The 21,186-nt window shown below is 47.1% G+C and overlaps 1 protein-coding gene across 8 annotated transcripts in view; it reads left to right on the forward strand.

Annotated features, from left to right (window-relative positions):
* Nucleotides 1-10,570, forward strand: part of SLC14A1 (solute carrier family 14 member 1) — a 53,459-nt gene extending 42,889 nt beyond the window's left edge. For all 8 annotated transcript variants that reach the window (XM_045042188.1, XM_045042190.1, XM_019815217.3 and 5 more), the window contains 4 exons: nt 404-551; nt 748-882; nt 6,771-6,820; nt 8,310-10,570. In XM_045042188.1, coding sequence (XP_044898123.1) covers nt 404-551; nt 748-882; nt 6,771-6,820; nt 8,310-8,486 — 510 coding nt within the window. In that variant the 3' untranslated portion in view covers nt 8,487-10,570. The remainder of the gene's footprint in view (nt 1-403; nt 552-747; nt 883-6,770; nt 6,821-8,309) is intronic.
* Nucleotides 10,571-21,186: the final 10,616 nt, after the last annotated feature.

Here is a 21,186-nt window from a genome sequence, read left to right on the forward strand (position 1 = left end):
TGCATCTTTTGGGATAAAGCAAAAGTGTGAGGTTTTTCTGTAAAGAGAGAGAATTTTTAAAAAGGCGGGGGGTGGGGGTAGGGTGATGGTACCTGGGTGGGCCAGTTGGTTGAGCACCCGGCTCTTGATTTCAGCTCAGGTCCTGATCCCGGGGTCATGGGTTTGTCTGGAGCCCCACGTGAGGCTCCGTGCTGAGCGTGGAGCCTGCTTAAGATTCTCTCTTCCTCCCTCTGCCCCTCTCCCCCACTTGCACGTACTCTCTCTCTCTAAAATTAAAAAAATAAAAAAATTAGTCACACTGATCTCAAAAGACAAGATAAGCCCACTCTACCATTGCCTTGTATGTGTTTGTAGGTGTCTGTTCAGCTGTTTTAATGACCTCCTTCTCTAAATGGCTTTGCAGCTGTTGAAATCCCTGCCCGTGGGTGTCGGTCAGATCTATGGCTGCGATAACCCGTGGTCGGGGGGCATTTTCCTGGGCGCCATTCTGCTCTCCTCCCCGCTCATGTGCCTGCACGCTGCCATCGGGTCGCTGCTGGGGATAGCGGCAGGTAAGCCTGAGACGGGCAATGGGATATGGAGCACCTCCTCCACTGCATGCACCCCCTCCGGCGTCTTCCATGCCCCAGACCTTTCTTGAGAGCTCTGCTTCCAAGAACTCCCTTGGTGCCTGCCCCACCCCTAACCTCCTTCCAGAGCGTGCTGCCTTTTGTCCACAGCTGTGACTCCTTCTGTCTTACCTAACAGGACTCAGTCTTTCAGCGCCATTTGAGAACATCTACTTTGGACTCTGGGGTTTCAACAGCTCTCTGGCCTGCATTGCAATGGGAGGGATGTTCATGGCACTGACCTGGCAAACCCACCTGCTGGCTCTTGCCTGCGGTGAGTATACTGTACCTCAGAGGGAGGCTCGCTCATAACCATGGGATCAGCCCAAACAGTAAGATATGACTATGTTAGGAACTGGGGCAAGGGTTCCAGTTTGGGCCCCGGCTTTCTGCGTGTGTGAGCAGGGCAGGTGGCTTCCTCTCTCTGGGAGGATTAAGCCCTGCTGGGCCCTCCTCATGGGTTATCGTGAGGACAGGAGAGCCTGTTGAGCCATATTAAACATTTGCCTTATGTATGTGTTGGGGGATAGAAACTTGACTCGTCCTATGTTCTTCATACTAGTCGTTGACCCAAGAAACAGTAATAAAATGAGTCAAGCTAAACACAGAGCCATCTCTCCTGGTGAGTCAGGCAGGACTACATGTGGTCCTTTGAGAATCACAGGAACCAGCTGTTCTCACACTTCGGGGAGTGTCAGGATCACCTGGAAGGCTTGTTAAAACACAGATGGCTGCCCCCCTTCCCCGGTCCCTGATTCGTCGTTAGAGGTGGGGGAGGAGTTGGTGTCTCTAACGAGGGCCAGGTGGCACTGATGCTATTCCTCCGGGACCGCATTTTCAGACCCGCTGTATTCATCCATTCGGACCCCCATATTCCAGCCAGACTCCTCCTGTCAGAGCCAGATGGTTCTGGAGATCCCCACACCTTCCTTCTCATTTTACTACTGGGGTTCTGAGGCCAGAGAGGTGAAGTGATGTGCTGAAGGGCATCAGTCAATTAGGGTAAATTCAAGCCCGGAATCTACATTCGGTAACAGCTTCTGTAATTCCCCTACCCTACTCTGTTCCCAGTGGCAGCATTCAGGCCTTTAAGAGAATACACCTCAAGTGATAGAGATTTGAAAAGCTAACGGATTTCTCAGGCCCTTGTAAAGTGGAGACATTCACCCAGAGCCTCTGGCATCCCTAATTCAATACGAAGTAAAAAGTAAGATAATGTATTAGAGTGTAGGGATACTGGGGTCTCCCTGGGTGATACTGGGGAAGGGTGGAATGTGCAGAAATTATTTGTAATCTAATGGAAATACTTGTGTAGAGTCAGTTTATCACCAGATTAATCAATCCAAGTTACCTACACCGCTATTAAAATGGTGGACCACATACACACACACGATGGAATACTACTCAGCCATAAAAAGGATGAAATCTTGCCACTTGCAACAACATGGGTAGACCTTGAGGGCATTATGCTAAATGAAACAAGTCAGAGAAAGACAAATATCATATGATGTCACTTACAGGTGGAATCTAAAAACACAAAACAAAGCAAAACCCAGAACCATAAGTACAGAGAACAGATTGGTGGTTGCCAGAGAAGAGGCGGATTAGGAGCATAAATGGATAAAGGGAAGTACAAACTTCCAGTTATAAAATAAGTCATGGGGGGTGTAATATACAACATGAGGAATCTAGTCAATAATATTGTATTAACTTTGTGCGGTGATGGACGGTGACTTTACTGAGGTGAGCATCTCACGATGTATGCAAAGATGGAAACACTATGTTGTACACCTGAAACTAATATAATATTGTACGTCAATGATACCCCAATTAAAAAAAAATAAGATAATAAAAGGGTAGACCACATGTCAGGCAGAGAATTTAGAATGGATTCCTGCACTGGGCAGGAAGCAGGACCAAGGATTTCTAAGGCCTCACTCAATTTTAATTTTCCGATGCTGTAGTGAAGTTAAAAAATCTCAGATTGTTGTGGTGTTGCCACTTTACATGTCATTTTGCCAATTTCCTTATAGTACACAGCTGTTTCACCAACTAGTCCTGTCAAACTTTTTGCTCATTTTCCCATATTTGTTCATAAGTTTAGGGCAAAGGAGAAAACTGATTACATGTCACCTGAGGTAGGCCAGGTTAGAAGCTTTACTGTGAGATTCTTTGAGATTTCAAATCTTTTTTTTTAAGTTTATTTTTGAGAGAGAGAGAAAGAGAGAGAGAGAGAGAGAGAGAGAGAGAGAGAGAGAATCCCAAGCAGGTTCCACGCTGTCAGCACTGAGCCCAACACGGGCCTCGATCCCACAAACGATGAGATCGTGACCTGAGCCGAAACCAAGAGTCTGACACTTCACCAACTGAGCCAGGCGCCCTGGGATTTCAAATCTTTATTCAAGGGGCTTACATTTATGTTTCTGTGTGGGCGGTGGTAGAAAATACATATTAAACACTCATGAAACCCATGTGGCCATGGCCGGATATGATGTATCTGAACTTCCTCACAGACAGTACTGGGAAGACCTAGGGGGTTAGCAACTTTAGATCCAGAAATTCCTGTGCGCAGAGAGTGTTATGGTCAAGGGCAGAAGCCAGGTGGGCGAGAGCAAACCCACTGGAGACCATATGATGTCTGTGACAGAACAAGGACACATCTGCAGTACCAGATTCCCTGGGGGCACATGACAGTGTAGAATCATCAAGAAGCACCTCCTAGGGGCGCCTGAGTGGCTCAATTTGTTAAGTGCCCCACTTCGTCTCAGGTCATGATCTCACGGTTCATGGGTTTGAGCCCTGCGTCAGGCTCTGTGCTGACAGCTCAGAGCCTGGAGCCTGCTTTGGATTCTGTCTCTCCCTCTCTCTCTGCCCCTTCTCTGTTCTCACTCTGTCTCTCTCTCTCAAAAATAAACAAACATTAAAAATAAATTTAAAAAAAATTAAAAAAAAAAAAAAAAAGAAGCACCTCCTAGACACAGTGGCTTTTCTGTATGTCCTAAAATTGAGAGAAGGAAGTCCTGTTGGTGGAGGCAATCTGACTGGATGGTCGGGGCCAGCATGGGGACAGCCTGAGTACATCCTTCAAGATCAAGCAGAAACTGTTTTGGTCACACGGGTTGTTGCTGAGATCTTGACAGACTGTGGAAGGGGATGAGGCCAAGATGTTAGCAGATGGGTTTCCTCAAAGCAGGAATATCTTCATTATTTTCTTCACTATAGAAGTAAAGTAGTATGGGCTTATGGTACCAAAAAAAAAAAAATCGATAAATACAGAAGAGTATAAAGCAGAGTATAAAAAGACTCCCTCCTGCTCCCTCAGTGTAACTTTTTTGCCTCCCTCTTATAAGGACCTCGGGTTACGTTGGGTCCACTTGGATAACCCACACTCATCTCCCGGTCTCAAGAGCATTAACCTAATCACAGCTGCAAAGCTCCTTTTGACAGATAAGGTAACATATTCACGGGTTCTGGGGATTAGAGCGTGAACGTCTTTGGGGGCCGTGACTGTGCCTATCACGCCTACCTTCCTTCGGACAGGTCAGATTTTCTTTAATGGCGTAGCGTAATGGATGAGGCAACGTACTGAATTAGTTGAGAACCCAGACCCTCTGACACGTCCTAGCTCTGCCAAGTTTAACTTCAGTAGATGCCACGTTCAATAGATGCCCTCCCCCAGGGGCCATCCCGCTTTCCCCTGCCACCAGTGGTGTGTGAGAGGGCACGTTTCATCCACACTAGGTACTGGCCATCCTTTCCCTCTTTGGACATAGTTTTGAGGCAGACCTCCAGCCCCCTCCTGTAAGGTAAATCTCACATGGAAAACCTAACAGCAAGTTCCAGCTTGCCCACGTCACCCTGACCCTGCCAAACCAAAGACCGACTCGGCCAGCCAAAGTAAATAAAGAACGGACATTCATTACAGAGTTGCTCTTTCATTAGATCACATGGCCTTATCAGCAAGAGGACCCGGGAAGCTCTGACAGGGCCCGGCACTGCTGCCTTCCCTACCTCGACACCGGAAGCTGCCCACCAAGGAATTCCTCGGTCTTGTTATTTTATCAGTTCAAACTGTAAACACATTTCGTCTCCTTTTAATGCTTGGCTTGTCACAGTAGGACTTGTACACGGTGGCCTGTGGGGACGGACATTGACGGCCCTTCAGCTCTCGGGGCCTCTCCTCTCCCTCTGCTGCCCAGAGCTCTGTCAGAGTCATCACCTACAAACTATGGTGTGCAGAATGTCACCTCTACCGTAAGGCTTTCCCAGTCTGATTCAGCAAATCTTAATTGATGGGCAGTTACTGTTATGCAGTCTGACTCTCTTACTATGGGGAGAAAAGTGACTTGTAATTGGAGAGGACCTGGAAACTGCGTAGCAGTAAGAAACCAGAGCAATGCCTTCCAAATGTAATAAGTATCAAATGGAGAGAAGTGGCAATGAGTCTCAGGTGCTCAGGGACATCTCCTAGAAGAGCCAGCGCCCAAGGGAGCAAGGACAGAATGTTCCGGTACTTGTCCAAGGGCCGGTGAATATTTGTTGAATGAGCGAGTGAGTGAACGAATGAAATAGAAAAAAAAAGAATGAAATTCTCAAAACCCAACAAAAAAGCTCTTCCAACCCAAGCTGTTGCTGGCTTCTGCTCAGATCAGTATCTCACCCCCCAGGGACAGGGATGGGTTTGAGAGCTGCTCTTTATGGAAATACAGGATTGCATGTGAGATCCGTCTCCTCCCTGTAAAGAGCATCTTCAAGTTGCCCTTTGACAAATGATAAAACCAGATTCCGAAGTTCAGGGATTTGTTGTACAATTAAATGGCAGAGCTGGGGTTTGAAGCTTGTCTTTCCAAGACACGCCTTTCCCGCTAGCTGGAGACAATTCAGATGTTGAAAGACATACTGTTGAACAAAAATACCAGGACAAAAAGACCAAAGATTGATAAAAGGTTGGAAGTCTGTGGTAAAGTAAATGAGGGAGGGAGTCCCTCCCCCCGCCACTTCCTGCCCCGCCCCATGGTGGCTGTGTGATTTCTCCTGCTTTGGGGCAGTAGATGGTGGGCGTGCCTACCGGTGAGTGCTGCTGGGCAGGTGGCTGTGTGGCCAGCTTATGAACGTCATTCTGCAGCCTGCCTTGGTGAAACCCGAGGGCTTCCCTGAGCCTTCTTGAGCACCGCCCCCCCAACTGATTAGCTACTTGAGAGCTTTGTTTTTGTTGTTTCACATTGAAGGTCACAGATATACTCAAACTGCTACTTTAAGATTTGCGCTTGCTCAGAGTAAATAAAAACGTAGCATGTTAGTTCATTAGCCCGTATGCCGATCTTAATGGTATTTGGAAAAATGTTGTTATGGGGAGAAATCCCAAGTTTGTGTTCCGTTTCTACTGATCTCTGAGTTAGCATCTGTTTTTTTATACCACAAGTGTTTCTAACTGAATTCTAACCAATACGAGAATCCTTGTGATCGTACAGAAACCGTGCTATCCGAAGAAACATTCATACTTTTCATTTTAGTCCAACCATGCTCAGATAAAATAACAGGGAAGTTTATTGGCCATGGAAAGCCTTTTCCTTAAGGATCAGCAGTAACATGAACCAAATAGTAATCACAGAAAAGCTACCTTTACTGAGTACTTCTTTTTAAATTTTTTTTAATGTTTATTTTTGAGAGACAGAGCATGAGCGGGGGAGGGGCAGAGAGAGAGGGAGACGCAGAATGTGAAGCAGCCTCCAGGATCTGAGCTGTCACAAGAGCCTGATGCGGGGCTCAAATCCATGGACCTGGAGATCATGACCTGAGCCTAAGTCGGGCGCTTGACCGACAGAGCCACGCAGGCACCCCTACTGAGTGCTTCGTACTGCATGCTAAACCCAAGTATTACCTGCTTTCGTGTCACACCAACCCCGTGAGAAAGGAATTCCTATTCCCTCTATTGTGCAGGTGAGAAAGTGAAGGCTTAGAATGGAGGCCACCAAGCTCCTAAGTGGTGGAGTCTGGATTTGAACCCAGAGCTGCCGACTCTAAGCTCATAATTATAACCAGGGTGCTGGGCTGGCTGGAAAAACATGGAAGTTTCCTTTCCAGGGGATTTATACCAGAAGGCAGTCTTCCCTGTAATGAGAAGTGCACCTACTAAGTACTGTTGTTCCCCTTTGTTTGTAGCCCTGTTCACTGCCTACCTTGGAGTCAGCCTGTCACACATGATGGCTGTGGTGAGTTTGCTTTAATCTTGCATTGTCATAACATGATTGATCAGTTTCTGATGATATGGAAACCCTCCCAAGGTCCCCCTGGGTGGTGTCCCATGCAGGATCCATGGCTGTGATAGCCACTACTTTCTCATCTCCTGGACCTGCCTGTCCCCACTCACCTTGCAGCTTCTTCGTGAATTATAATCCAAACTACAATCACCAGGCTTGCTAAAAATATCAGATTGATAATTTAAAGAAGTGAAACTTAGGCTGTATAACATATTTATCAAGTTCATATTCTAACTCTGAGTGTCAGGGAATTGACCTTAGAATATCTTCTACTTGAACAGAAAGCCAAGACCACGTGGTGGTTGAGAAATCAGGAAAGAGAGAAAAATATAATTGGCTAATGACCCAGATGGTGCTGTTTTTTGTTTTGGGTGAAGCCATTAGTTTTTAATAACCCTTGTCTTTTTTTTTTTTTAATTTTATGTTTGAGAGAGAGAGAGAGAGAGAGCAGGGGAAGGGCATAGAGAGAGGGAGAGAGAATCCCAACTCAGGGCTCAATCCCATGACCTGAGCCGAAATCAAGACTTGGATGCTTAACCGACTGAGCCACCCAGGTGCCCCACACCTTGTCCTTTTTTAAATCTCCATCAGTCGTAAGACTTATTCAGACTCACATCCTGGCTTAAGTATTTAAAAATTTTTTTGATGTTTTATTTATTTTTGAGAGAGAGAGAGAGACCAAGCCCATGAGCAAGTGAGGGGCAAAGAGGGAGTCACAGAATCCAAAGCAGACTCCAGGCTCTGAGCTGTCAGCAAAAAGCCTGACGCAGGGCCCAAACTCGTGAACCATGAGATCATGACCTGAGCAGAAGTCAGACACTTAACCAACTGAGCCACCCAGGTGCCACCCCTGCTGAACTATTTAATAGGCAAAACCATCTCCCATTTAGTGGCTCCTGCCCCTCTTTCTCCTTCCTTTTCAGCACTGTCCTGCCCCTGACCTTCTCTTTCAGAACTGCATGAGTCGCCAAGAACAGCCCAGAGGAAGGACCTCCCCTCAAGGAGCTTAGAATCTATTTGGGAACTGGAACAAGAGGAAGGAAAGCTAGTAGAGTCCAAGACTAGTCTGGGTGGAAATCGGGAGGAGAGACGGCACCACAGGCTGAACTCAGCAAAGAGGGCCCTGTGGGTGTGATGAGGGTCAGGAGACATTGGCGGCTTGCTAAGTGACATCTCTAGGTGCCCCGTGGCATAGGAAGCCCACTGTATGAAAGGAAGGGAAAGATGTACAAGGTGGACAGGCAAATGACCACCCTAAGAAGCAGGTGAGGGCATTTCACCTGCTAAATGCCCTGGGATCTTGGACTCCATCTTGGGCATTAGTGGAGCCTGGGTCAGTGCTCCAGGGATGCATCCCCCTGGGCGGAATGAGAATAGGATGAAGGGTGGTACTTTGTGACAGGATCTCAGAGGAGCATGTGCCTTGTCTCTTCCTCTTCAGGCGGGATTGCCAGCTTGTACCTGGCCCTTCTGTTTGGCCACACTACTGTTCCTCTTGCTGACCACGAAAAATGCCAACATGTACAGGATGCCCCTCGGTAAAGTCACTTATCCTGAAGAAAACCGCGTCTTCTACATACAAGCCAAGAAAAAAAGGATGGTTGAAAGCCCTTTGTGAGAGCAACCCCACCCACAGCCATGGTCACAAGGGGTGGCTGACCGACTGCCCCAGGTGACCCCCAGGGTCTTGGCAAACTGCTGTTTTTTGCCCTTAACGACTTTCGTACTACTAACCCATTGGCGATCTGCTCTTAGGCTCATTTTGTAGCTTTCTCTTAGACTCCAGGAGCATCCCCAAACATGTGAGAGACCAGATGGTGTGCCCTGGTGGGGCGTTGGTGCTAAGACTAATATATTCATAAGGTCAAGTGCTCCAACAGAACGAAGACGTGAGACCAGAGCTAATGATTGACATTTATTGAAATTCTTGGTGTTTGGTTAGGCTGCGTGATGTTAACAGTATTAAAAATTAAGCTCTACAACTAAGCCTCAAGTGAATGGAATTCATGGTCACAAAGTCAAAGTCAACCCAGAATTCTCAGATAAGCAGTGTGACTTATTTGAAATCGATACAAGTTACACATGACAGTGGTAGTGCCCACAGCTCATGCCCCAGCCCCTCAGGAGAATGGCCTGGATCCTGCCCTGTGTGGGTGGCATTCTCTTACGGGAGATGGGCTGATTCTTTCCAGGTGGACACAGCTGTAGGAGAGAGAAAGGGATTTTATCAGTCAAAATTATTCTGGAATGTTATTTTTCTTAGACGTGGCAAAGGATTTTTTTAGATAAGGTTTATTATCTTTTTCTTATGAGAATGCATTTGTGTTTTCAATGAGGTAAAATAAGAGAAGTTCCTGGCTTAACCAGTTCCTAGATATTAAAGAAAAGTTACATTTTTATGAAACATTCGGCATAGCTGTCTTCACTTTAATCCACATGTTGATTTTGTAAATGCCAGGAACGTGTAGAACCAAGTTATCAGCATCCAAGGGTCCTTTAACGCCACAATTTGCAATCCATTTGGGATGTTTTACATGTCATAAAGCCTGAAAGTTAAGTTCAGATTGTTTCTGGATGCTTGGAAGTTGTTGAATTTCTTAAAAAAAAAAAAATTCATGAAAAAAAAAAGTCATTATTATCTGCACACTCACAATATTCTCACTCAGAACCCAAAGGTAAAGGGTTCTCCTGTTTTTCTTTGTTTTAAACAAAGAGAGAGACAGAGCATGAACGGGAAGGGGCAGAGAGAGGGAGACACAGAATCGGAAACAGGCTCCAGGCTCTGAGCCATCAGCCCAGAGCCCGACGCGGGGCTCGAACTCACGGACCGCGAGATCGTGACCTGGCTGAAGTCGGACGCTTAACCGACTGCGCCCCCCAGGCACCCCTGTTTTTCTTTGTTTTAATTTTAAAGTCATCAGTCCTATAAACATCCTATAACCAAACACACTGAGGATGCTATAGAAAGTGCCACTTGCTACCTTCCGCTGAATCTGTATGGATTCAGTGTTTTGAAGGATTCGGAAAGAGAAACCGTGGAATCCTAAAGGGTTTTTCCCCCCTTTGGGTTTGCAGTGCTCAGTGCAAAATATTTAGGTTGCTGCAGGAATAAACAGAAGAAGGGAAGCCAACCTAAAATATTTCAGGGAGAAGTCCACTTCTTCCTTTTCTCAGGAAAACAAACATTGTTCTGATTTAACAACCCTGTGACCAAAGCCTTTTGAAACCCTGAATTTGCAACTGTCATAGAGTCATGTGGAAAAACTAAATCTTCACCGTGCGAACGGAAATCTCCCTTGTTAGGGAATTTGTGAAGTAAGACTTGGTGGGAGGGCAGGGGAGGAGGACTCAAAAACGAAAGCAGAACCAAAGATAAACCAGGAGAGAAGAGTCCAGGCTGTGGCTGAGTGAACCAGAGCCTCTGACATGCCTCCAGGCCCATCTTCACAGGAGCTGGAGTGTTCTCCGTATACCTTCTGCTGGTGGGCTCACACAGGCGTGTAAATAGGAACATTCTAAAGCCTTGTACATGGCCGAATTTAAATGGTATTAATTTTTTCAAGCTGTTTTTGTTACTAAGTGTTACCCTGAAATGAAGTGAGTATTTTGTTAGTTTCCTCAGGGATCACTTGGATTCTTTTCCTATTGTTTGTATAACAAATTTCTAGGTAACAATATGAATAAAATTATACTCACAGCTCAGTTTTGTACAGATTTTGTTTAAAAGTCACCTATGCCTTTTATAGCATAGGTGTATATGCCTTTTATAGCATAGTGTATATTAACAATCACATGCATATGTGCTTGTTTTGTGCTTGTATATGTGCTTATGTTTTGATGTGCTGGCATCCTGATTCCTTTCTTCTACTTGGTAACAGCACCAGACGTGCCTCTGAGCAAACCCTGTTCAAGTCAGATATATGGGCCCATCCCTGTGGGTCTCCTCTCAACTACACATCGTTCTCCCCACTCAGGGTTGAGACTGGATTACTGAGGATAGCCATGGACGTTCAGGACATGCTCCTAAGACTTTAAGATGAATATCCCGCCAGGCAGCTCCAGGCATCCCGTCCGGGCCCTCGGTACCCCACCAGGACTGGGCCTCAGGGGGCAGCATTCTGGGAGGAACTACTTCTCAGAACGTTGCCCCTGAAGGTGAAGCAGTGCTTGTCTCTGAAACCTGCCTTCAGAGACTGCTCTCCCACCTCCCTTCATCCACGGTTAGCGTGTTTGAAAGAAAACATGGTAAGAATGGAAATTCACTCCAACCTTCAAAGGCAGTCCAAACAAGAAACAGAAGAAGGCCACAGTAGATTAGCCACATTGGAATGCCTTCTGTCAAAACAAAACCTCTTATACCTATTGTTTCAAGATGATAAATATACAAGAGTGATCTGGTCATTAAATGCCCCCTTTGGTCTTCGGTAGAAAACAGAGAAAAGGTTTTAAGGCTCTTCAGCTAAAGACTCCAAATGCTAAATAGTTACCTATGACATCTGATTAGCATGAAATATGTTGAGATAGGAGGTTAAGTTCGAGATCAGGATTTTCCAAGGGGGACCTCTTACAGACAATCTTGCAGAAATATCTTTGAGGTTGTTAAGTATAGCAAAATGTTTTATGCATAGGAATGTTTTCAGCCTTCCTTTTATCTAACAACCTCCTTCCAAAATGCTTTCATCTTTAGAGTAAAATCTCCTTTTTTTTTAAATTTATTTATTTTGAGAGACAGAGAATGCACACGGGGCAGAGAGGGAATCCCAAGCAGGCTCCATGCTGTAAGCACAGAACCTGAGGCTGGGCTCGAACCCAGGAACTGTGAGATCATGACCTGAGCCAAAATCAAGAGTCAGATGCTTAACCAACTGAGCCACCCAGGTGACCCTAAAATCTCCTTCTTGAACCTGCTTTGACAATCCCCCCAGAACATTAGAAGGCTTATAATTTCAAGGCTACAGAGTGCCATTTGCTAAAACAATTAGCAATATAGATCCTGAAGGAATTTAAACAAATATAGTAAATAACAGACTTTTAAAGAAGTGGATTTAAGTCCTCTATAGTCTGCTTTCACAGCTCTTAAAATTGAACTATAAAACACATGTAGTAGATCAAAGCTGACATGTGAAATTGTCTAAACGACTGCTCCAAGGTCTGACCTTAACCTTACTAAATATTAACCAGATGGGTGTTAACATAGCTAAAGCAACCTTACATCTGAGGGGGACCAGGTCAGCCACTGAAGCTTAGGAGTTGAAGGCAGACACAGTGGCGGTGGGGGGGGGGGGGGGGGGGGGGGCGGAGGTCTCCAACACGGGGAGTAGTGGTCTAGGAACAGGTGTCTAGGGAGACCCTTGTGGTAGAAATGGGCACACTGGAGGAATCATGGCTTTGCAAATATAATCATTTAGATCAAGCAGCTAATGTTCCTTGTCTGAGCCCGTACTCACAAGCTATTTGGTTTCCTATGTAGATTTGCCTTCTAGGGGAAACAATACACTTGTCCATACTCGTGAATTCCTGACCCTGGATAGTTACAATTCTCATTTTAATTAATTCAAGTTTGATAATAGGGGTTTTTTAAGTTGTTTGTTTCTTTGTTTATTTGGTTGGTTGGTTGGTTAGTTGGTTGGCTTTTTTGCCCATACATGTCACCAAAAGCCAAATCACCCCATGGTGTTCCAACAAACTTAAATTTCTGAGGCTACAAAGGTGCATGGGGTTGGGGGTATGTGAGGTTGTGAGGTTTAGGCCAAGACCTAGAGTCGACCAGAGATGGGCAGGTGGAGGAAGTTGGAGGATGGAGAGAGCAGTGTTCTTGGCAGATGGAAGCTCATGCAGAACGGCCTTGAGACAAGGATTGGTGCTTTCAAGGAGTGAGAGAAGGGGCACCTGGGGGGCTCAGTCGGTTAAGCGTCTGACTCTTGGTTTCAGCTCAGGTCACGATCTCACGGTTTCGTGAGTTCGATCCCCACATCTGTCTCTGCGTCGGCAGCATGGAGCCTGCTTGGGATTCTCTCCCTGTCTCTCTCTCTCTCTCTCTCTCTCTCTCTCTGCCCCTCCCTTGCTCATGCTGTCTCTGTCTCTCTCAAAAAAAAAAAAAAGAAAAATAGGAGTGAGAGAAGACTGATGTGGCTGGACTACAGTGAGTGAAAGGGCTTGGAGTGGATTCAGGAAACCAAGCAGACCACTGCAGTAGTGCAGGGGAGATGTGGTTTGGCTTGAACTCCAGTGGTAGCAGGGGGATGGAGAGAAGTTTATGGGGGTGAGAGACAAGAAGTGGAATCATAGTAATGGATTCACGTGGGAAGGGAGGGAGAGGGAGGTGTCAAGGATGACTTCCCGAATTCTCACTTGGGTAACAAGGTAGATGGCAGTGCCACACAATGAGATGGCAGCACCCAAGAATCACTTCTCTCATGCTATGCATCTTCCCGTCCAATCCCATCTTTCCAGAGCTTCAATCCAGACCTGGTGTTCAACCGTCTATGGGGACTGTTCCAAAAGTATCCATCTCAACACATGCAGGGCAAAACTCATCTTCTTCAATGACTCTGCTCTCCACCCTGTGCTAACTTACAAGGTAGCACCCTCTCGCCAACCGTACAATCCAGAAACAGTTCATCATCCTTAGCTTCATTCCCTCACCTCTAGGCAGTAGCCAAATTCTAAGGATCTTACCTCCTTGATAGCCCCCATTGGCTCACGAATTGGCAAATATTTGTTGAATGACTATCACATGATGGAACTGGGCTTCCATAGTGAACCTGGCCAACGAGGTTGAAGGAACAGTGTTTCAGTGACTTCCTCCTTCTAAGAAACAGAAGACAAGAATATATCACTAAATGCCAGGCATCCATACCAGTTAGCATGTTTTTGGCAGCAAGTAAGAATACCTGCCCAAAAGTACTTTAAACAACAGTAGTTTCATTCCTAAAAGTAGAACGTTCTGCTCCAAGTTTGGTGCAGCTGCTCAGTGATGTCATCAAGGATGCAGTCTCTTTCTATCCTCCTCCTCTTTCACAGCATCCTCAGAAGACTTCATTTTCATCCCCGGGTTGTTACTTCACGGTCCCAAAACAGCTGCCTTGTTACAAACCTCACAACCACATCAGGAAGAAGGAGGCAACCAGAGTTGCAAGACAGTCATTCTTTCATGTCTCTCTCTCTCTTTATCAGGGAGGAAAATCTTTCCCAAAATGCTTTCACTTGTGTCTTTTTGGCATAAAAGGGTCATAAGGCCATTCCTGGCTGCAAAGCAGTCTGTAAAGGCATGCATGTGGCATTGTCAGCCCCTACTGTAGCAGGTGAGCTCCGCCATATTGCAGGGAACGCAGGAAGAATGGCTATTGGACAAGCAGACAAACATGTCTGCCACAGTGGTACAGAGTATACAATACCACACAGTATACAGTACCGTCGTGCCCAGACCACACTGAAGAGAGCTATGTGGTGACAGACAAGATTATCTATTGTGGGATTTACAAAGGGGTTTGGGACAGAGACCTAAACCAAGACCTTTTACGCAGAGACGCTTTGTGGAATAGTTGCTGGAATATTCCCAGAGTACTTGAGGATACCCCAGCTTCTGACTAACAAGAATCTTGTAGCCTCTGACTAACAAGATGCTAAGCAAAAGGTGAGGCAGCCAGTGATACTGACCAGAGCAAGGAAAGTTTAGGGTCAATTCATGTTTTAATTAGCCCTCTCGATCTAACAGTTGAAGCTTCTAAATCATTCCATGTCAGAAGGCCCCACTGGAAATAGTTAGTTTCAATTCAGTTCCAGCTCAATGAAGCATTGAAAACAAGTGTCTGACATTTTCTGCTTTATGGCTCCAAATAAACAATGAGAAAGCCAGTTTCCTGTTTGGGTTGGGTCCATTGGATCCTAGCCCTTACAAGCTTTGAATTATATCACAGTGACATGCAAGGACTTGCAGGGGAAGAAATGAAGCAGAGAGGAAAGTTGGCACAGTGTCAGGAAATCTAGCTAGGGTTAGGTCCCTCGGACCGCAGGAAACAAACGGCAGCTCGAGCATGAGTCAGTGACCCAAGAGCAAGCACATCTTGGGGGAACAAGAGCACATACGGGCAGGTCGTAGGAGCGGCAATTCCACACTCTGAGACCCCATGTTGGCCTCTCAGCCAGATTTGTGGGAGCGAGTAGCCACACGCAGCACCTGAAATAAAGCCAGCCCAAACTGAGGTGTGTTCAAAAGTACACATTGGATTTCAAACATATACAACCAAGAAAAAAGCAAAATATCTCAATAATTTTGTATATTTATTAAATATCTAGATGACAATGCCTTGTATACATTGGGTTAAATAAAAGATATTATTAATTTCGCCATTTAAAAAGTTTGTAATTTGGTCACGAGAAAATTTTAATCGCATATATGACTTGCATTTGCGGCTCATATCATATGTCTATGGGACGGGGCTTGGTTAGACGAGTCCCAACCCTGGGCTCTTAACAAGCTACAAGGTCTCCATGGCAACTCAGATGGCACCGAGCTGTTGGAACTCAAACTTCTAGAGAATCATTATGTCCTGAATGAATGGGTAAGAAGCCTTTCCTGTATCACACTGCGGAGACAGAGTTAGCTAACTCTGGAGTGTCAATTTCAGGTAAAATTTTACACCTTTCCAGGAAGACCTTCTGAGAGAGCAGGGGAGGGGCTGAGAGAAAGGGAGAGAGAATTCTAAGCAGGCTCTGTGCTGCCAGTGCAGAGCCCGACATGAGGCTCGAATTCATAAACCATGAGATAGTGACCTGAGCCGGAATCAAGAGCCAGATGCTCAACTTACTAAGCCACCAGGCACTCGGAGGATGTCATTTTTAAAGAATAATCATAACATGGCTACAGAGGGAGAAGACTGATTTTCTTGTGTGTGGAATAAAGTTATGGTGAAGGCAGTACCTAAAAAGCAGCCTCAGAAACACTCGGAGCTGGGGCAACCCCACTGGGATAAGCGGGCTGCCGCCCAATGTGTCCATGTGAAGAACAGTGTCCCAGATGTACAAGTGCTCATGAGTCACAAGCGATGAAAAAAAGCAAAGCACCTGGTTATGAAGTAAAAGGGAACAGTGGGACTGTGGATAATTGAAAATTGCACACCCCACCCCAAGCCTACCAAAGCATTCACGTTTCAGATTTTTTTTTTTTTTAAGTAGGATTCACACCCAGGGCAGAGCCCAACCCGGGGCTTGAACTCAGGACCCTGAGATCAAGACCTGAGCTGAAATCAAGAGTCAGATGTTTGACTGAGCCACCCAGGAGCCCCTCAGATATTTTTAAACACTGTACTAGCCAAACGAAGCCAGTATGAGAGTTAGATTTCTTGCAAGGGCTCCATAGTGCAAGTTCAACTCCCAGGCACTCTTACAAGTGTTCCATAATGCTTGTCAACCAAGTGCATTTATCAGAATTATGCACAAGGATCTTTGAAAAAATACAATTGTCCTATCCCATCCTGAATCTTTAAAGGCTCTCCAGACGATTCTAATGTGCTCTCCTACATAAAAGCAACTGCAAGTTCAGAAATCCCAGAGACTAACAGAAGCTGGATGGCTTCCTGGAGGAGGTGAGACTCTGCCGTTGTTCTGACACATTTTCTCCCTGGGTCATCAGGACTTGGCTTTGGAGGCTCATTTGGGTTCCTCCTGGGTCCCCTGACTACCACCCTTTCTAGAACCACTGCTAAGGTCCAAAGAAATGAGCCATGTCTTGGCGGGCCCTGAAATTCACAGTGATACCAGAGTACAAAGAAGGTGGTCAGGGGCAGAAGGAAGGGCCTGTGGCAGGGAATCTATTCTTTAAATGCCCGAAGCTTTGCTATGTTGAGTCAGTCCTTCACAGCCACCATCTCCCACCTCACTCCCACCTGTCTCACTGCCAAGGCCATGGTACAGAGTTCACCTTAGCCATCCTCATGGGCTGCCGTGTGATTATGTCTTTTCACCTGTAGGAAAGACTTAGAAATGGCTAATTAGATTTTTCATAGACACAAAAAACCCAAAAGAAGAAGGACATTGTTAGTCCCCAGGCCCTGCCCCGCACCCCTCCACTCACTGTGTGAGGACAGCTTTGCTTCTCTTTCTGTCTTCTGGGGGCCTCCTCCAATGTCCACACGTGCACCGCTTGTCCTGTCTCTGACCTTCACATTCCTCGTGGAAAGTATCCTGTCACCTGCAGCCCTGCCCCTCACAGCCTGTCACAGCCCCAGGCGTGGGGAGCCCCCTTCCTCAGCATCCTGGATCTGATTGGTCAGTATCCTTGCCAGAGCAGTTAAAGTTGCTGAATGTCACCCTCGTGTATATTTGGCCAACTGATCCGTGCAGACAGACTTTGTATGCTTAATACCGCTTGTAATTTAACATAAAGCAGTATTTCTTTCCAGGCTGCAAGGTGGGATCTACCGTCCCAGGACTCAGTGTCAGGTCCATGAAGGAAGTGCATGCCCTTAGTGTCAGAATCAGCACAGCCACACCTGGGCCAGATCAGGCCACCACCTGCATGATCTGAGAGGTACCAAGGCCCTATGATGGCTTCGCCAGCAGCCGCCCACGCAATCAAAAATTTCTCCCTCGAATTCTCAGTAAAAGAGCATTATGTTGTGACAGCTGCAACTCGTTAAGATCTCGTTAAAACCTGGTGGAATTCGTTTATCTGGATTCTTCCCACCTAATAGTCAGCAAGAACAAATCGTATAGGAAAGGGGTTCTAGAAAGACCAGTTTTGGTGGAGAAATCCAAGAAAGGCGGTCATCCGGCACTAGGGGAGCTGTCACGCAAAGGAAAGGAAAGAGGAGGGGGCTGGAGGAGGAGGGATGTACAAGAGGAAGCCGAGGACAACGCATGATTAAAACACATTCCATGCTGAGCACATGGAAGTGAAGCGAGAAGCCAGCCAGCGAGGACCAAGGAGCCAAGTCAGGTGCGTGCCTGTGCCGCCGGGCAGGCTGTAGGCTTCCCTCCTCCATGCTATTTAGAATACGGTTACTTCCTCTTCCCAGAATCTGGAAATCCCAGCTTGCCTGCCCTAATGGCCATTTTTGTTTTTATCTTCCCAACATACTTCCTACCTTCTTCTGGTAACAGCACCTCCCTTCCCTTAAGAGATCTCCTTCCCATTCACTGGGTTCTCTTGGGGCCGCCAACCTCAATACCTTACACGCAGGCACCTGAGAGTCAAGGGGCTCCGACCTGGCCAATCATTGGACTCTAATCCCCTGGTCAGAGGGATTGGCCCAAAGGAGAGCCACCTGACCCAAACTGGGCCAATCGGATTCCGCCCTGCAGGAATTTGAAATTTGAGCAGACATCCAGGGTAGAAGGGAGTTGGAGCTGGGTCTGACCGCAGTGGTGTGGAGAAAGGCCATGCAACCTTCATGCGATCTTGGCTTCTTCCCCCAGGGCCTACCCCCCACCCCCTCCCAAGGCCAGATTACTATTAACTTTCATGCAGTGAACTAGCCCCATGACTTTCCAATAAACGGGTACTTAAATGAGTTAGAATCAGTTTCTGTTGTTGTGACCAACAACCAAAACTGATATAGAAGGGGCGCGCCTGGGTGGCTCAGTGGGTTGAGCCTCCAACTTCAGCTCAGGTCATGATCTCGTGGTTGGTGAGTTTGAGCCCTGCGTTGGGCTCTTGTGCTGACAGCTCAGAGCCTGGAGCCTGTTTCAGATTCTGTGTCTCCCTCTCTCTCTCTGCCCCTCCCCTGCTTGCACTCTGTCTCTTTCTCTCTCTCAAAAATAAAAACATTTAAAAAAAACTGATAATGGAATATTCAAGTGACACACTTAGCGGATGGAACAGGCTGAGTCAAGAGGGGGTGGGGAACCAATGGAGGACACCCCTGCCCCCTGCCTCCCGCCCCATCCCAGGCTGGGAATCTGATATTACTTGCTACATGGGGTTAAACTACTAACTGATGTTATGACCCAAACTCTGCGTCCCCATGGCTAATGCTTTGGGACACACATGGCAGAAAATGCCAGGCTGTGGGAGGGCTCCAGCTGTGCTCCTGGCTCATGTTAACATGGGATGCATGGGCATGTTGAGAATCTCTTTCTGCCTTCAGCAGTTTCTCCTCAGCCTGTTAGCTTCTGCTAATAGGTTGGACCAGAGGGAGACTCAGAGGCAGGAGGCAGGATGCAGGGAAAGGGATTCTGCCAATTTCTTGTCACTGTCCCATGTGAGTCACTGACTCACCACACCCCCCTCAGAAGTCCCAGGTGTAGGACCAGCCCGGAGGTCCCTTTCTCAGCTGAGTTCTGTCCCTGCACTAAAATTAATGTCCTGACTAGGAAGCAACAATCTGGGAGGATGATGAGAAATGGGGGAAGTCTTATCCCCAGGCCCTTTCCAAACACATTCTAGTATAAATTCACTCCTTACCAAAAGAGACAGGCAATTTCCGGCCACGATTAAATGTCACTTTCTGGGGAGCAGCCTGGAGACACAAGAAGAACACGTTTTCGAGCTGGGCAGTGAGGACCCTGTCCTGACCCTCTGTGCTTTAAAATGTCCCAATCTGACTTCCCTCTGGCCATGCCCTTCCCTACAGGATGACAAGCCCAGGGGACCCAGAGGATGGGTCCACCGGGAGCCTGGGACCCCCTTCTAGACCTTGCTTTGAACGCCCACGATCACAGAATGTCCTGCGCAAATGGCCAGAGCCTGCTTCCTGGGCTCCCATAAGGACCCCTTCCCTGAGTCATTCTTCTGAGAGGACCCTGTGCTTGCAGGTCACAGACCTTTGGGCCCACGGTGCTACTAAGAGACAGCTGGTAGAGGTGGGGGTGACCAGAGCTTGGATATGTCCCCTGAGTTGCCCGTGTGCAAGCAGGAGGCCCTGTTGTGCAGGACAGAACTGAGATGGGGTCTACCAAAGCCCTCTTTTCGTGCTCTTGCCCCAGCCCCATAAATGTTGGGGGAGGGCCTGACGGGAAGCAAATCAATTCTGCTCCCTGGATCTCAGCCATTAGGTGTGTCTGTGGCGGTGGTGGGGGGGGGGGGGGGGTGGCTAAGAGGCAAGACTGGGTCCAGATTCAAACATCATGACTTAACAGTCAATAAATCTCCCCTACATGTAATCAGGGAGAGTTTCATTAAACTTTATTTGCAGAGATACTCTAGGCTGGACACTCAGGAGCTCACAATTATATCAACCCCAAGGCAAACCCAGGCCCCAAGCCCATTCCAGGAGGGAGCGGGCCTCAAGGCCTAGCCCCAGAAGCAAAATCTTGACCAGCACGCCTCAGGTGTGGCAAAGGCGAACCCCAGATGGAGGCTCCAGCAAGCAGAGCATAGGGAAGCCACAGTGGCCAACCGAGGACTCACCCGTTGGCTCACCTGGGGTAGTGAGTTGGCAAACATGTCTGCCTGCTTACTCACTGTTCCTGACCAGCAGGACATGCATCCTCTGGGCCAGTGGCTGTCATCTCCTGTTCCCTTTCCCCTTTTTTAAATGGAAGCTTCTATTGTTATTCTGTCCCTCCCCCAAAAAGATTATATATAGGGTGTGTTGAGGGGCACATTTCTCTTTTCATGAGGTCACACAGTGCACATCCAGCCCTGAAGGCGAAGGGTATTCAATAGACTTCTGGTTGTCTCCCAGGGGGAGGTGTGAGCAATGTGGTATTATCTTAAGTAGGAACATTTTTGAAGTTGTGTATATGGGGAGAAGAGGGTGTGTGCGCTGGGCAACAAAGTAACTGTTGTCTTTGTTCAGTCTGCACCCACCTCCCACCCCTGACACTTCCGGTCACAGACCTTGAACCTCTGACTGCCGAGGGAGGCCCATGAGCCAGGTTAGAACAATCACTGCACTTTACCGCAGTGATTGATTCAGGAAGGTCATATGACAATGACAATAGCTGCCAATTTCAATTCTTCTGGCTGGAGCCTGTAGAAGTCCTTTCTTGATGACACAAGAAAATGTGAGCCCAGGGCTAGAATGTGAGTACAAGGCTGTCAGTGGCCATGTTCCCCTCTGTGTGGAGAAAGACCAGATGAAGTAGGAGAGAATGAGGCAAAGAGAAGAGAGAGAGAGTGTGTGTGTGTGTGTGTGTGTGTGTGTGTGTGTGTGTGTTCTGGAAGGCCCAGGTGTCCGGGTCTGGTCCCTGAGGTGCCCATAAATTCCCTGATTCCTGTGTGTCTTCTTTATTGATTCTCTGAACTTACCTTTTCTGGTTAAGCTAGTATAGAAAGTGTAGAAAGTGTAGTTATCGGGGCACTTGGATGGCTCAGTTGGTTAAGCATCTGACTTCAGCTCGGGTCATGATCTCACAGTTGTTAAGCTCAAGCC

Source organism: Felis catus, chromosome D3, assembly GCF_018350175.1.
Source record: "Felis catus isolate Fca126 chromosome D3, F.catus_Fca126_mat1.0, whole genome shotgun sequence".
NCBI lineage: Eukaryota > Metazoa > Chordata > Mammalia > Carnivora > Felidae > Felis > Felis catus.